This window comes from Ictalurus furcatus, chromosome 2, assembly GCF_023375685.1.
Source record: "Ictalurus furcatus strain D&B chromosome 2, Billie_1.0, whole genome shotgun sequence".
NCBI classification, from domain to species: domain Eukaryota; kingdom Metazoa; phylum Chordata; class Actinopteri; order Siluriformes; family Ictaluridae; genus Ictalurus; species Ictalurus furcatus.
In genome coordinates this window covers 17425578-17442550 of record NC_071256.1, presented here as the reverse complement: position 1 = coordinate 17442550, position 16973 = coordinate 17425578, and the positions used below count along the sequence as shown (strand labels likewise).

General features: G+C 38.0%; 1 protein-coding gene across 1 annotated transcript; it reads left to right on the top strand.

The window, feature by feature from the left end:
- The first annotated feature begins 154 nt into the window (after positions 1–154).
- Positions 155–16574, top strand: LOC128623994 (probable ATP-dependent RNA helicase DDX41). The gene is made up of 17 exons (XM_053651248.1): positions 155–428; positions 6139–6231; positions 6418–6571; positions 6750–6824; positions 7500–7560; positions 7661–7797; positions 8404–8476; positions 8588–8741; positions 8846–8982; positions 9130–9292; positions 12364–12495; positions 13664–13735; positions 14400–14496; positions 14958–15107; positions 15361–15432; positions 15662–15772; positions 16206–16574. The coding sequence occupies exons 1-17, from the start codon at positions 402–404 to the stop codon at positions 16340–16342; spliced, it is 1845 nt and encodes a 614-aa protein (XP_053507223.1). The 5' UTR covers positions 155–401; the 3' UTR covers positions 16343–16574.
- Positions 16575–16973: the final 399 nt, after the last annotated feature.

Genomic DNA, 16973 nt, shown 5'->3' with positions numbered 1-16973 from the left:
TTTTTCCCACTCATTTTTTAATTTCTCTCCACATGTGTCTTCTCTCCATAATCGCCTTCACGTAAAAAAAAAAAATAGATTGGACCCTCCGCCTTGCCGTATGAACGTAATGTGTGCGTACTTTCCTGTTTTTCATACCCGTATTGTGCCAAACCCTGCATCAAGGAGCGCGATTAGTTAGTTGTCCTAGCAGAGGCGTGGTTGCGTGCAGTGTCCAATCAGCGCACTGCTTGTATGGCGCACTAGCAAATCTGCACGCTGGATGAGAGGTATTTCAAAAAGGGTAGGATAGAAAATATAGCTCTGTAAACAGTATCTAGCATACTAGCCAAACACGAATCTGCTCTGCATATCAGCACGAAATATTTGCTCAGACAGATAGTTAAACAAATCAACTCGCAATGGATACCGAAGCCAAACCCAGAAAGGTAAGTTAGTATCATTGTGTAGTTATTACTGACTATATTTTTTTCTGAAACTGAGCAAACTAGCAAACGTTAGCGTATGTGCGCTCGCTAGTTCCTTAGTGATTAGCAAGCGTATAGCTCATTAATACAGTTAATAAACTTACTGTTTAATGTATGAAGCGTCAAAGCTTGATTTTTAAATTAAGTATATGTTTTAATGAAATGTGCTAGGTGATCGTGGTCTTGGTGTATCGTAAGTTAAATGCCGAGCTAATTGAGTTTATATAGAGAACGCTACACCCATCCATGCTGAAAAAAACAAACAGCTAAAACCAGTCTAAGCTAGTTGGCTGGTCTTAGCTGGTCTCCCAGCCTGGTCATAGCTGGTAGAGCAAGCTGGTTTTGGACACCTTTTTTTTTTAGATGGTCAGGCTGGTCTTAGATAGTTAGGCTGGTCAGCGTTGGTCAGGCTGGTCTTAGCTGGTCATAGCAAACCAGACTTAACTGCTGATGTTGGCTGGGTAACATATAGACTAGTTCATTGTATTAAAAAAAAAATGATGATGATAAAAAAAAATGCTAAAGAATCTCTGATTGATCTGATTGACCAGTTTGATTAACTGGTCACATGATGTCTTCTATTTTTCCTGAGAAAATAGATTTAACTAAACTTGTGTGTGTATAGGATTACAGGGTTGAAAAAGAGATATAAAATGAGAAGTTTAAGGGGGTTAGGCAAGTTACAATTTAAACTAGTTCAAAATAAAATTTAAGAATTCATTACATTTGACAGAATCACATTAAACAGAAATGGAAAAAAAATGATAGGTGGGGTCAGTTCTGAAAGTACTTCACATTCACATATGATACTAATGTTGTTATTTATTATTATATAAAGACTGTCTGTTTCACGTGTAATTTGTGTCCAAGTCTATTGAATACTGACATTTTCAAAATAAAAAAGCTGACTTTATTTGGTCAGACAACCTATGGTGATGGTATTTGTTCAGACAATATTTTAATCTGGTATGATTCACAGCATGCTACAGATTATATGTTCCAATTTATTTGTGCATCCAGTTTAATCATTTTGTTGTAGAATTTTCTGATATAATTTAGATTATTAACAACTGAAGTAAGTAACTATACTGTTTAGTTAAGTTATAATAAGTTAAACTATACTACCAAGCCTGCCTGACTACCCTTGTAATCACCCTTATCGGTAGATAGAACTAATAAAACAATCTAATTAGTAAATAGGTAAGATGAACACCAGCTTGACGGGGAAATCAGCTGACCCATCATTTAAAACCATCTGAACACCAGCTTTGCCAGGCTGGTAGATCAGCTAACCCACTGACCACCTAAAACATCTGAACATCAGCTTTGCCAGGCTGGGAGACCAGCTGACCCATCCACCATCTAAAACATTGAACACCAGCTTTGCCAGGCTGGGAGACCAGCTTAAACCAGATACATCCAGCTTAAACCATCAAAGACCAGCCAACCAGCCTAGGCTGGCTTTAGCTGGGTATTTTTCAGTAGGGATGTCACGTTTTTAATAAAAAACGCTGCTTCATGAAGTTTTGAAACCTTTATGAATCTTCTGTTTTGAGTCAGTGGTTCGGAGCAAGTATCAAATTGGGCAAGTCACGTGATTTCAGCAAACGAGGCTTCGTTACGTCGTTACTGTTTCGAAACTCTGATGGTTGCCACTAACTAGGGGGTGTTAATCTCAAAGTGAACCAGTATCTACTATGGTTTTAACTAGAGCTGCAACAACTAATCAATAAAATCGATAATAATCGATTATGAAAATCGTAGTCAACGAATCTCATTATCAATTAGTTGGTCTGCACGGCACAGGGGAGATTTACTCATTACATTACTTCTGTTCAGAGAACACGCTTCGGAGAGTAAATAGTAAAGTTGTGTCCCAAATGAAGTACTATACACTTACACTGTGCACCGATTACTCTACCATCTAGTGTGTGGATTTTAGAAAGGTAATATCATCTCAAATGGAGCACTAGCGCGTTTTTACTAACCGGAAGTATAAGCCACTTCCTAGTTGATGGCACTTGACGTCACACACACGTAATGCGACACCGCTAGCTTTAGCCTCAGAGTCACAGACAATGACTTTCTTCACTTTACTGTTTCTGTCAGCGTTACCTTTTATTCCCAACATGACCTCAGTCCTCATCAGACGGAGTCGAAATCATCACGTGACTGGGGAAGAAAGTGCATCCTCTATGGCAGGGGTGGCATTTTATATTAAACACCGCCAAGAAGATTTCTAAACTTTATAAAGCAGAGTTTCTGCAGCACGGAAGCATGACAGTGATGTGGTCGCGTGTTGCTTAAAAGGTTTAATTTAATTCCAGTTATTGTCGTCATATGTTGTATTTGCGCGCTTGCAGTGGAACTCCCGTTGTTTATTATAACGGAAGTGATGTGTTAGTAATGAGCCCGTGTTGCTCCTCACGCGCGATGCAGACGCGGTGATACAGAGTGTAGCGCGAGTAAGATCTGTAATGACTATTTAAAACACTATGATCAAAAGTAAAATAATATGCCTAAAGGCACCGAGTAACAGAAACCACAAGGTGCAGTGAAAGTGAGTTTTTATTATTAATTTAGGACTGTAGTTTAATTCAGTGCTTTTTGTGCATCCATAAAAAATAATTCTATCTATCTTATTTAGTTAGTTTGTATTTATATTATATATAAGTACTTAGGCATTATTTTTTTTTTATGGATTCATAAAAAGCACAGAATTAAACTACAGTCCTAAATTAATAATATATATTCTTGTGTGTGTGTTGGGTTCTTTTCTGTTTTGGACAAACAGTTGTGTAAAGTTTTGAATTTATATTTGTAACACTCAGTTTGTGGATTTTATTTTAAATAAACAAAAAAAGGCACTGAAAGTTTACCCCGTCCCATCCGATTAATCGATTAATCTAAATAAACAAATAAAAATAAGTAAATAATCGGCCAAGTAATCGATTACAAAAATAATCGGTAGATGCAACCCTAGTTTTTACTGATTTCGGGTCAGTTTTATTATGTATGTTAATAAAACTGAGATCAATCAATTGTGTTTATACTGATCCATGATCAGCGCTCACTGAAGGATGCCTAGTTAATCACCTGTCGTGAAATCCCACTAGATTTTACTATTAAACAAACAAAAAAGCCACGGCCAGATGTTGTGGGTTATAGAGTTGGCAGGGAGAAAATGGACGATTTGGCATTTGAAACATATTGTAAAATTAGTGGAATAAAAAGACCAAGGTCGATTGTTTGGGAACATTTTGAGAACTTGGAAAACAATATTGTGAATTGTATGGTTTGTGATCAACACCTGACATACCACAATAACACCTCAACAATGTTGCGACACTTGCACTACAAACACCCGCAAGTAGCTGATGGGCATCCTTAATGACATTTTTGTCAGTTTTAATTTTTGTAAAACATAACTTCCCTTTAACACACACACAGGCTTATAAGGCTTGAAACAACATATGTCAAATAAATAAAGTGCATTGTTACAAACCATACCTGGACCTTAATATCACCACACTACTTCTCCTGTGTCATAACATTACCCCTTTATTTTGCTAGTGTTTTATAGGCAGCTTTAATGACAAACACGTGCGTGTATAATTAAAAAGGTAGAGTGATAGTAATTGCATGCAAATGCTCTGATTAGCAAAGACCCTAACTTAAACACCGAACACAAGCACTAATATTTAATGATTTGTAAATTATATTGAAAACATTGCGCTGTTGTGAAGATATTTGCAATTGTTTTAAAGGTGCCATTATGTTTGGGCCTAGAGCTCGTTGCTTTTACATGGTTTTGACCAGCAGGCGTCGCCAGCGTGTGGTATTTTGAACGCTTCGAAGCAGTGAATCATTTTGCGAAGCAATTAGTTCAGTTGACTTGAAGCTTTGAAAAGCTTTGTTTAATGTACTATTAAATGGTACAAAAAACGTTTTATGTATCATTTAATGGTTTATAAATGAACGACTCGATATTAACCGTCTAATTTACTGTATAGAGTTGCTCAAATGGTTGTTTATGTACTAAATAATATATATAAAGTGTGATTTAATATGAGCCATTTTTACACTAAGTAGTTTAGAGGTTGACCATCTGGTTTTACTGATAACTAAGAGGGTATTACCTGCTGATAACCAATTAATCAACCGATAGTTTTTAAAATTGATACTGAATGAAAACATAACACAAAGTAAAAAAAATTAACTTTATTACAAAAATACTGTCAAAAAAGTACTGACTGTATCATGAAAATGTACTGTACTTTTAAAAATTGAAATACATATATAAATATCAGTATATTTTAACTACTAAGTAATATCAAAGTAAATAAAATATATATACGTCCAAACTAGGGATGCACCGAAATGAAAATTCTTGGCCGAAGCCGAATATAATTAAAAACTTGGCCAAAGGCTGAAGGCCGAATACTGAACACGTTTTTTCATGTTTTTTTTCCCATTTATTTTGCCATATTTTTTTCACCATTGCATAAATTAAATAGTCAAAATGTGCTTTTTACTATTTTGTCTTGCTTTTCAAAGAAAAAAAATCTATTATAAAAACAAAATTTCAAAATATTTATTTAACACTGAACATTTTTTTTTTTCATTCCAGCAGGCATAGGCTACCAACAAGGCACAATATAACTTTAAATAAATAAATGAGTAAAATAAAAATATTTTTATGTGGTCATCTTTGAGCCCCCCTTGAATAGCCTATGTTAGGCCTATAACTGACTGCTGAAAGAATGGAACACTCTGAAGCCTACAACAAAAAAGTGCAAAAAAAAAAAAAAGTGCGGTCACTAAATGAATTCTTTTAGTGACCGCTTCTTACGTAGTAAATTTCAGAAGTGAATTTATATAAATAAAATACCAACCGTAATTGTTTTACACTCAGTATTATACCTACAAAAGGTAGCTTGACAATTTTGATTGTATACTACATATGATTTTTCTAAGTCAGTGGTTCTCAAACTGGGGACCACATTGAAATTCTAGAACATTAGTTTTTTTTAATTGATTTTACCTGTATGTAAGTCGGGATTGTGAACCTTTACACTATGATGCACAGAAAAATGAGAAATGTTAATAAATGAAATCAATTATACACAGCACACTAAGATACACATCAAACAGAGACATCTGATGATATACCAATGTATAGTACTGTTAGCCACATGCTGATAAAACCTAAGACTATTTAAAATGGATACGTTTTTCGATCGAGAACGTGGTCTCTTATCTGAGAAAGTTAATACAGAAGAGCTTAGCGTGGGGAAAAAAAACTATGCTGCGAAGGGGGTGCGCCTTGTGAGAATGTGAGAATTAGCATAATCATGTGACTCCTTGTCAGACAAATTCACTGGGTAATGTTCACTGGGCAATAAAAACAGTTGTAGCTTTTATTTTGTAGCAAGAGTGGAACATATAGTAATTTAGTACAATAAGCTACTGATAATTAAATTATAATTATAATTATGGAAAATTAAGTCAACATAAAAGACATTGATGAATGAATGATTATCCATGACTTGCCTACGTACTACAGAAAGTATATGAACCATTTTAACACTGCGCAAGTTAAAAGGTTATTTCTCGACAACTCTGTGTGACTTTTCGAATATTAAGTTTGTCATGATATTTTAATTTCCAGCGAAACTACACAGAGGAAAAGTCCGCTTCAGAGCCTTCAGACGATGATGACTATGTGCCATATGTTCCTGTTAAGATTAGAAAACAACAGTTGGTACGTACTAAATGTTACCCCCCATTTCATCATTATTTCATCTGTATTCTGATTTTATGTATTCTCAGTGCATGACTGATGGACATGTTGGGTTTTTGTTTGTTTGTTTGTTTTGTTAATCACAATTGTGTTCAAATTTGGTGTTGAACATGATGCATCATTTGCGATGTGGGTTTGGACTCTCAGTTGCAGAAGATGATGCGTTTCCGAGGCAAGGGTTTGACAGAGGAGGACCAGAAGGACAGCGGAGGAGAACAGAAGGATGAGGACGAGGGTCTCGGGCCACGCTCCAACGTCAGCCTGCTCGACCAGCACCAGTACCTGAAGGAGAAAGCCGAGGGTAGCGTAGACACTTGATCCTTCTGTGGCTTCTCATTGTAGAAAAGCATTTACAAGAAGGGTTTAAGATGTCGACTTGAATCCTTGCTCTTAGACAAAACTAGTTTTGTCTTCTAATAGTGGAATTAGATTTTTGACTGTTTGTGTGTTAGAGTTATGAACCGGTTCGTTTTTTGCAGCCCGGAAGGAGTCAGCAAAGGAAAAGCAGCTGAAGGAGGAGGAGAAGATTCTGGAGAGTGTGGCTGAGGGCCGAGGTGAGTGCATTTGGGAGATTGCAGGCAATTGAATGCACATGCAAGAAAATATGTAAATTGGGGCTTCCTGAGTGGTGCAAAAGAAAAGCATTCACAATATCATATGGAGGTCATGAGTTTGAATGCCACAGCCATCCATAGCCCGGAGTGTAGAGGGCAAAATTGGCCGTGCTCTCTGGGTGTGAGGGATGGATGGTATACACTGTCACCTGTCAGACACAGCGACACTAACCAATCGTGGGCATCTGTGAGCTCATCATGTGACACAGCATGATGTGGGAGAGCTGGTTAGTGGATATTTGGCAAGACCAAACTCTGGGAGGGGAAAAAATAAATTGATGCTGTGGTCAAGAAATCAATTTTTTAGAAGTTAAAAAGAATTGATAAGCTCTTATTAGTGTTAGTTGAGCCATGGTGAGGGTCAGGGTATGTGGTCATGGGGGTATTCACTGATAAAAGTGTAGATGTTTCAGTGCCTTAAAGAGTGATGTATAACTTTAAACAAGTTTTAGCTGGCTTTAATGCCAAGTAATGCTATTTTTATAAATTAATTTATTTAAGTTGAAAGGTCAAAAACACTTTTGTGTACTTGGCCAACATGCCATATGTGAGTAAGCATACATAAAATATATATGCATCATATCAGAATTTTCTGTGTCTATTTGTCCCCTTTAGCTTTAATGTCTGTCAAGGAGATGGCAAAAGGTATCACCTATGAAGACTCTATTAAGACCAGGTGACATGTCTTCATCATATTGTACTAGTTATTTTCTGTATCTGTGTGATTATATCTTGCATAGTAGAGTAAAGTATTGTGTTTTTCTTGCTCTGTTAAGCTGGAAAGCTCCTCGTTACATATTGAACATGCCCATAGTGAGGCATGACCGGGTGAGGAAGCGGTACCACATCCTGGTGGAGGGCGACGGTATCCCTCCGCCCATTAAGAGCTTCAGAGAGATGAAGTTTCCTCAAGGTAAAGGAAAACCTGATGGAAAATTTCTGCAATGTATTCATTTGCCACTCTGTTTATAAGACACATGCAACTATAAATCAGTGCAGGTCATGTTAAAATTGTAAGTAATATTCTAATGTTATAATGACTAACAGCAGTGTCTAGAAGCAAAAAAGTTTTTATTGCACTTTATTTTAAATCAGAAAACCACTTTTTTCTCTAATTCTATCAATTATAGCAGTGACAGAAAGAAGAAACGAAAACAATATAATTTTGTTTAAAAAACTGCATACCAATAAAAGTATAATTATTAAATACATTTTAATAATGTAAGGGAAATAATAGGCTGGTTAAAAGCTAACGTGAAAGAAAAGTTTTTTTAATGTATCTTTTAAACTGTAAATATGATTTTACTAGTATTTAATGTACCATGAGTACAATAGATATCGAAAGTGACTAATGACCTATGAGCTAGCTTTAGTTAATCTTTACAATATTGCAGTTATATGTGATTAATTATGCCTAACATTACTTAAAATAGTTCAGTCTGACAATCATTTAAATTAATCTTGTATATTATATATTTAAGTCAAATATTCACCAATGACTTTAAAACATATTTTGCAGCAATTCTGAAAGGTCTTAAGAAGAAAGGAATTGTGCATCCAACCCCCATCCAGATCCAGGGAATCCCGACTATGTAAGATCCCAGTACTAAAAACGTAGAGACGCTCCGATTTGGTAAAGAGAAGCATAACGTGCCTCTGGTCATCGTTGTTGTTGTTAATGGTTTATTCCTGTCTGTGTGTAGTCTTTCTGGCAGAGATATGATTGGCATTGCGTTCACGGGCTCAGGGAAGACTCTGGTGTTCACTCTACCCATCATCATGTTCTGTCTGGAGCAGGAAAAACGCCTGCCCTTCTGCAAGAGAGAAGGACCCTACGGACTCATCATCTGTCCTTCTGTACGCGCACGTGCATGTACACATGCCATTTTAACAGCAATGCTGTGAGAAGTAACAGGATTATACAGGGATATGAAGTTTGCTGTGCCTTTCTTTTCCTGCAGAGGGAGCTGGCGAGGCAGACGCATGGCGTCATCGAGTACTATTGCAAGCTCCTGGAGGATGAGAGTGCGCCTCAGCTGCGCACTGCCCTCTGCATCGGGGGCATGTCCGTCAAAGAGCAGATGGAGGTGGTCAAGCAGTAAGTGTGTGTTCTTAGAAACACTTTACTCTGCAGAGCCAAGACACATTAACTGCAGCTGCTCTCTGAAGATGAAATAGCATAATGAATACATGACTCAGATAAGTTAAGTACATCCTAATCTGAGTGTAATGACGTGTTTTTCAGCGGCGTACACATGATGGTGGCCACGCCGGGCCGTCTAATGGACCTGCTCAATAAGAAGATGGTGAGTCTGGATATCTGTCGATACCTGGCACTGGACGAGGCTGACCGGATGATCGATATGGGCTTTGAGGAGGACATCAGGACCATCTTCTCTTATTTTAAGGTGAGCTGTTTAATCATGGTTTCTAGCCTTTAAAGCTGTGGTCAGGCATTTTTTTTTTTATCTAAACGTGTTTCATGTAATATTTGATGAAGTTCTCCTCAATAAAATTTCTGCTCAGAGGAGCTCTTTGGTGCAGAGAAACTGGGAGAAAATATATGATATGGCTCACTAAAAATAAACCAACCAGGCGAAAGAGGCGTTCTCCGCTAACATAATTCTAGCTGTGTGTGTGTTTTGGGGGTGTGGCTTTGTTTGCTTCTGCTTGCCACACAACTGCATTTTAGCCATGTCACTAGCTGCCTTTACATGGACAACAATAATCCACTCTTAATCCAATTAAGACCATACTCTAATTAAGAAACTACCATGTAAACATCAATTTTTATTTACCTTAATCTAATTAACGTCATAATCGAAGTAAGCAATAATCTAATTAAGACAGGTGGAGTATTCCTGTTTTAGTCGCATTATGGACGTGTATTACAGACATGTAAACACCTTAATCACATTATGAGCGTCATGTGGGAGTTTTCACTGCATTTTGCGACAGGACACGATCACACACGGCAGCGCAACCGTTTTACAGTGAACAAGAGAGTTCGGCTGCATCCCCAGTCGCATACTTCCCTACTATAGGCCTGTAGTGGGGAAAAATACATGCATCTCGGCTACTATATAGACGGTAACTACGCGATTTGGGACACACCCATGGCTTCAAGCAGTTGTCTATTCGGCTTCAAGCAGTCGTCTATTTGCACGTATAGCATGACTAATAATTAACCACACTTGAAGCGTTCGTAAAAAATTTAAATAAAAACACCCAAAACTGTATACGGTACCATAACGAAGACGAACTGTATGTTGATGCGTGAAATTCTGGAGGGACGTCGGACGGCGTGGCGCGGTGACGTAATGACGCGGGCTCTTAATCTAATTATGATCAATAACACGTAAAACGGGTACATGACAGGGGTATTCTAAAAGCGACTCATGTAAACACCTTAATCACATTATTACCTTACTTAGATTAAGGTCAATAATTAGATTATTGCTGTCCATGTAAACGTAGTCACTGAGTAAATGATTGAAATTTGTGATTTCATGTTGCAGTTTAGTTGTAAAAATAATCACACACCAAAATTAGGCTAGTGCAAAAAAGAGGGTCATATATTTCTCTATAGTGTCCGAAACTATGCTGTGTTCACTATATAATGCAGTATTTTTTTTCCCCATGTTCTGTTAAAAAATCTAGTGCACTGTTTTAATCCGGGGGGGGGGGGGGGAAGAACCGTAATGTTTGGTTTGATTGGTTTGGTTGATTGGTTTGGTCACCCTCACCTCTGAGAAACAGTCAGTTACTAATTCAACACTTCGTGTCGTAAAGTCATTTTTGCAATCAGGTGTTTTCAGTTTAATGTTGATGATAATTATGAGTCTTTATTGGTCACAGCACAGTGAAATTCTTTTCTTCACATACCCCAGCAAAGGGCCCAACACTGGCAGCTTGGCAGTGCTGACTCTTGAACCCCTGACCTTCCGATCAGTAACCCAGAGCCTTAACCACCAAGCCTTTATAGTTTATAGTTGTCTCGGTTAATTTATCGTCCTTATGGTTCATGTGAATATCAAAGTTAACTAACGTGGGTGCTTATGTAATAAAATTGTGAAACATAGAGCACTTTTTGACACTTTACATAGATTAGATTATTTAGATATATTTAAAAAAAAAAAACCCTATGATATCCTCACCGTTTTTTATATATAATATAAAATATATATATATATATATATATATATATATATATATATATATATATATATATATATATATATATGTGTGTATATATATATATATATATATATATATATATATATATATATATATATATATATATATATATATATAAATATAAATATAACATATAATTTATGTATATATATATTTATGTATATATATTTATATACCCAGGTTTTTCCTGGGTCCAAAATAGTCTTCGGTGGTGGCTGACGGGCATGATCCTCCACACACGCAGTAAAAAGTACCCAACCCACATGATCTGTGAGCCCAATGCAGATAGTAAATTTCAAATAAATGCAAAGAAACAGTTTGAGATTTGTGCTTATCCTATTTATTCATGAAATAAAAAACAATCACGGTCAAGACAGATAAACTATTTTACATGTAAAAGTCACCATTACCACAACCTGCAGATGACCATTTAACTCATCTCTTTTTAATACTGTAGAACCTTTTCACCAGGAATCTGTAGTCGATTTCATCTTGATGGGCCCCATCCACAGCCACCTTGCAGCATACATCTAAATGTTGGTCCTTAGGCCTGTTGCAGTTCTCGTTATACACCGATTCAGACTGTGACATCTCGTGAGTTCAGTATTGGACAGATCAGTTGTTTTAACCATTCAGTAAAATGAATCGGTTCAAAGGAGTCATTGGGTCGCGAATTGGACATTAGTGGACGTGGACGCGTTGTGTGCTAATCCCAGCTGTTAGGACGTCACAAAAGATCTGTGACAACACAGAAAACACTTCTTCACTGGAAAGGATCATTTTTTCTGTTTATTGAAAGTGTGGTTTATGTCACCTGCATGTGTGGAATGCTTGTCAGAGAAGATAAGGTGACTTTTTTGAGTACAAGTCACACCCAGCAGTAATTCAGGGGAAAAAATGCCAGATGAAACATGGATTCGGTCTTCCGACCTTTTACCATCCTGTCAGTTGATTTTGAATAATATGTGCGAGGGAGAGAGAGAAAAGACAGTGCTTAGTTTGAAGACAGAGAGAGCGCGCCGGGGAGGGTCTCTCTGCTCGTTCTCTCCCTCAGTTAACATGCACCCTATCACAAGCGCAGCAGTCATCTACATCACTCCTAAATCACAACAACTGATCAAATGAGGCTTTGGCAGGACAAAAATTCGTTTTGGCGTTCGGCAAAAAATTTTCAATGCTGGAAAAACCCTGTATGGTATTAGTAGCTGTACTTAAAATATGTAGTGTTTGTAAATATGGTTGTGTTTTTGTTTTTCTTTGATGGCCTTATTTTGTGATTTAGGGTCAGAGACAGACGCTGCTCTTCAGCGCCACCATGCCCAAGAAGATCCAGAACTTCGCCAAAAGCGCTCTGGTCAAACCCGTCACCATCAACGTGGGCCGAGCCGGTGCTGCCAGCTTGGACGTCATTCAGGTGAGTGTTCTGTGCGCACGATAGGACAAATTGTAAATCGCGTATTATCTTGAGATCGACCGAAATTGATTTTTTTTTTAATAACCGATAGCGATATTTTGCATGTTCATGTGCCCGATAACTGATATTTATTTATAGTTTTACTTCTGTTTTTGACACAATCGTAACACCACCATTGAACCGATTAAACCCTTTTATTTCTAAGAATTTTGTGAGTTTCACTTCCTCCTTGCATACAAAACAGAACTCTTATTTATAAACCAATAAATAGAGGGGTCTGAAAGAATGGGAATAATAAAAATAAAATGCACTGTTACTAAAGTGTTTATTTATTTATTTATTTATTTATTTATTTATTTAATTTTTTATTTAATAAAAGCTTCGACGAGGTACACGGATTACGTGACTCCATCAGTTTGTCTATTTCTGAGCAACAACTATAACATGCTGTATGTTGCATAATGTTAAGTTAAGGCTCTGGGTTACTGATTGGAAGGTCGGTGGTTAAAGCCCAGCACTGCCAAGCTGCCACTGCCTGGCCCTTGAGCAAGGTCCTTAACTCTCTCTGCTCCAGGGGCGCTGTATCATGGCCCTGCACTCTGACCCCAGCTTCCTGACAGGCTGGGGTATGCGAAGAAAACAATTTCACTGTGCTCTACTGTATATGTGACCAATAAAGACTCATTATCATTATAATAAGCATTTATGTAACACATCTAAATTGTGCCTTAACGGCTGTTATGTGAAATAGTTTATTAATTAAAGCAAAGCAAGTATACTTTACCCGTTTAGTGCTGCAATAATGCTCCTGCACGCAATTCTCATTACACCCACATCATGGCGCCATTTAGCGGGTTTTCCGATATTACAATACCGATAATTATGAAAAAATGCTTAATACCAGGAAAAATGTCCGTAAAGCCGATTATCGGTCGATCTCTAGTATTTTCATAGGGCAGCAATAACAAGAGAGGACGGGTCTGACTCCAGTCTCGCAGCTTTGCATGGGTTGGTGACTTCACCACACTCAGAGTGGAAACTTAATTTTGCGGTGTTGCGACAGGAAGGTGAACCTGACGTAGAGCTTGTAGTGCCAATAAAGTGGGTAGTCATTGCTATAACTGTATTTCAACATTGCATCTTATTTCATTGCTTAATTCTTCCACAGGAAGTGGAGTATGTCAAAGAGGAAGCAAAAATGGTGTACCTTCTGGAGTGCTTACAGAAGACACCACCTCCCGTACGTACCACAAGCTTTCTTACACATTTTATTAGAAGAATACTTGGACAGGACTAACTAGTACAACCCCCTGTTCTCACATTTATCACAGCTTTTTTTGTGGGGGTTTTACATTAAGCTATCTTGGTTATCTAATCAGTCATTCATGTGGCAGAAGTGCGAGGCAAAAATAATCACGCAGATACATGTCAAGAGCGTAGGCAATGTTCATATAAGAGAAAAAAGGGTGTAGAGTGTGGTGGTGGGGGGGTGTAGAGTGTGCTCTCTGTGACTTTAACCGTGACCTGGATGTTGGTATCTGATGGGCTGGTGCTGTGTAAACTCTAGAGACTGTTGTGTGTGAAAATCGCAGGAGAACAGCAGTTTCTGAAATACTCAAACCCGCCCATGTAGTGAAGTTTGATGTGAAAAGTACCCAAAGCGCTTGAACCTGTATCTGCATGATTGCATTGCATTGCGCTGCTGCTACATGATTGCGCTGGTGTTCCTAATAAAGTGGACGGTGAGTGTATATTATATTGCATTAATAATACACGTGTCTGAAGTAAAGCCGACAGCGTAATTCCCTCTCTGATAGAATGAATGACAGTTCTCATAAAATTACGAAGATGCGCTCCAGTAGAGGACAAACGTTTGCCTTATTTCGTATAATCCTCTCTCTCAGGTGTTAATATTTGCTGAGAAGAAAGCAGACGTGGACGCCATCCATGAGTATCTGCTCCTCAAAGGTGTGGAGGCAGTGGCGATCCATGGAGGCAAAGGTAAAACACCATCTAACATACTTTTATAACAGCAATATGGACTTTTTATTTTTAGTAAAATAAATAAATCCGAATTCAATTAATTCCTTATTATACAATGTCTTAGTGCAGAACTAATGCTGAGCCAGCTGTGACATAGTATGTAATTTTTAGCTAGCCGAATTCCAAATGCACTTTGACGAGCCTTTAGCTGACCCCACCCTATCGCTCAAAAATACATATGCCATGTAAGGAAACTCTGCAGTGGAGCTATTTTCTGTGCCGGAATTATATAAAACAGCACTCTGAAACAATCAATCCGTCAAGGATAATTACCTGGCAACAATGTCAATCAGTTTTTTTTTTCTAACAGATCTTCAAATTTGTATCATGATTGTAGGTTTAGAAAAATCTAAAATTTACAAAACGCAACTTTAGCGGTTCCTGAATGCCATTCTAATTTTCCTGTCCTCATTCTTCAGACCAAGAGGAAAGAACAAAAGCCATCGAGGCCTTCAAGGAGGGAAAGAAAGATGTTTTGGTGGCCACTGATGTGGCGTCTAAGGGTTTGGATTTCCCCGCCATTCAGCATGTAATTAACTACGACATGCCTGAAGAGATTGAGAACTATGGTGAGAACATGAGCCAAAAAAATGTAAATAAAATACACCACCATGGTTGCAATATGCATAACAGACTGCAGTATGGCTGTTCTATGTCTTATGTATTATTATTTTATGATATAATAAATGACAAAGACAACTGTCATGCAGCAATCTGTTGTGTGTACTGCAACCTTGTTGTTGTTTTTGTTTTTTTTCTTCTGTTTTGCATGTTTCAATGCGTATTAATTACTGTAAATTCTTTTCTCTGCCTGTTTGATAGTCCATAGAATTGGTAGAACGGGTCGATCGGGCAAAACTGGAATAGCCACAACGTTCATCAACAAGGGATGTGGTAAGAATTAAAAGTTATATACCTCTACGTTATATTTAGATTTACTTACTTGGCTAATGCTTTCTTAACCCAGTACAACCGACATAAAGCTGTCAGTCATACTAGCATCTGTGGATTAAACTGCGATGTAGCAAACGTTAAATTTGTACTAAATAATCAAAAACAAGGAAATCCAAGTGGAGTTTACCGTGTGTGTGTGAATTCTGATCTTGTACCCTCACCATCGCAGAGGAATCAGTGCTGATGGATCTGAAGGCCTTGCTGGTCGAAGCCAAGCAGAAAGTTCCACCGGTTCTGCAGGTGCTCCAGACAGGGGACGAAGCCATGCTGGATCTTGAAGGTGAGCATTTCATATCATTAAATCTCTGCTTTCAGATGTACCGTTTGAATTCCTGGCGCACCTTGCTCAATTTAGCACTATTGTTGAAGCTTTTATAGGATCTGAGAAGGGTTTAGAAACCTAATGTCTGAAACAAATTGGAACAAATTTCTGAATAAATCATTGGCAGGAGCATTTACACAAGAAACGTGGTGTTCATGAAAATTTGAGTCAGTTTACGCATGCGGCGATTCACTAATGTGAACCTAAGCTAATCGATTTTAATTCATGAGCTTGTTTTCAGATCTCTGAGCGTTCTGGGTGTCACTGACCGTATATTTTGTGGTAGCGGAACTTTTGTAAATCTGGAGGGAATTTAGTTCACTTCGGGTACTGCTCCTAATTATGCAGTATGAAACTCACCGTTGTTTTCTCCTCTGTTTTTTTCTCCCAGGAGAGAGAGGCTGTGCGTTCTGCGGCGGTTTGGGTCATCGTATCACCGATTGTCCCAAGTTGGAGGCCATGCAGACCAAGCAGGTTACCAACATCAGCCGCAGGGACTGTCTGGCCAACAGCTCCATGGACTTCTAAGGCTCTGGATTTCCTCACTTTGTGGACGAGGAGCGACGAGATCTTTCTGCGCGTGGTACTGGAATGACGTGAGGTGCTGGTCGGGAGAAAAAAAAACATCTCACAAAAGACCCGGGAATTGCGAATCAGCTGAACATTATTCCTGTGCATTTTTGTTTTGTCTTTTGAACCGTGATTATGACTGGGTTTGTAAAAATGTCCATATTAAATGTCTGTCTTGTCACACACTTTACATTACCGTCCCAGTGCTTCTACTACAACTGCCTTCTTCCTGTGGGTTGCTTGAACATTTTGAGTTGTGTTATGGTTGACTCATAAACTTTCTTAGAAACATGACCAGCAGTCTAACCACAGAACACGTACATGCTTCAGTGTCCTTTAACAGATGCTTCCTCATGTGGCATTGGCATTGGGAGTTCCAAGTTGCTTTCTGGAAAGAATTCACAACAAAATGGCAGAGTTGGTTTAAGTGAATAAACTCAAAGACTTTTGTAACAGAATCCAGTATATTTAAACTGATCATTACATCATAGCAAGTGATTAAGCTAATAGTAGCTACACGAGGAAACCAACATGTTTTCAATGTGCTGCTGTTAACGGAATGGGATTGGGTAAGTGTATTTTTCCTTTA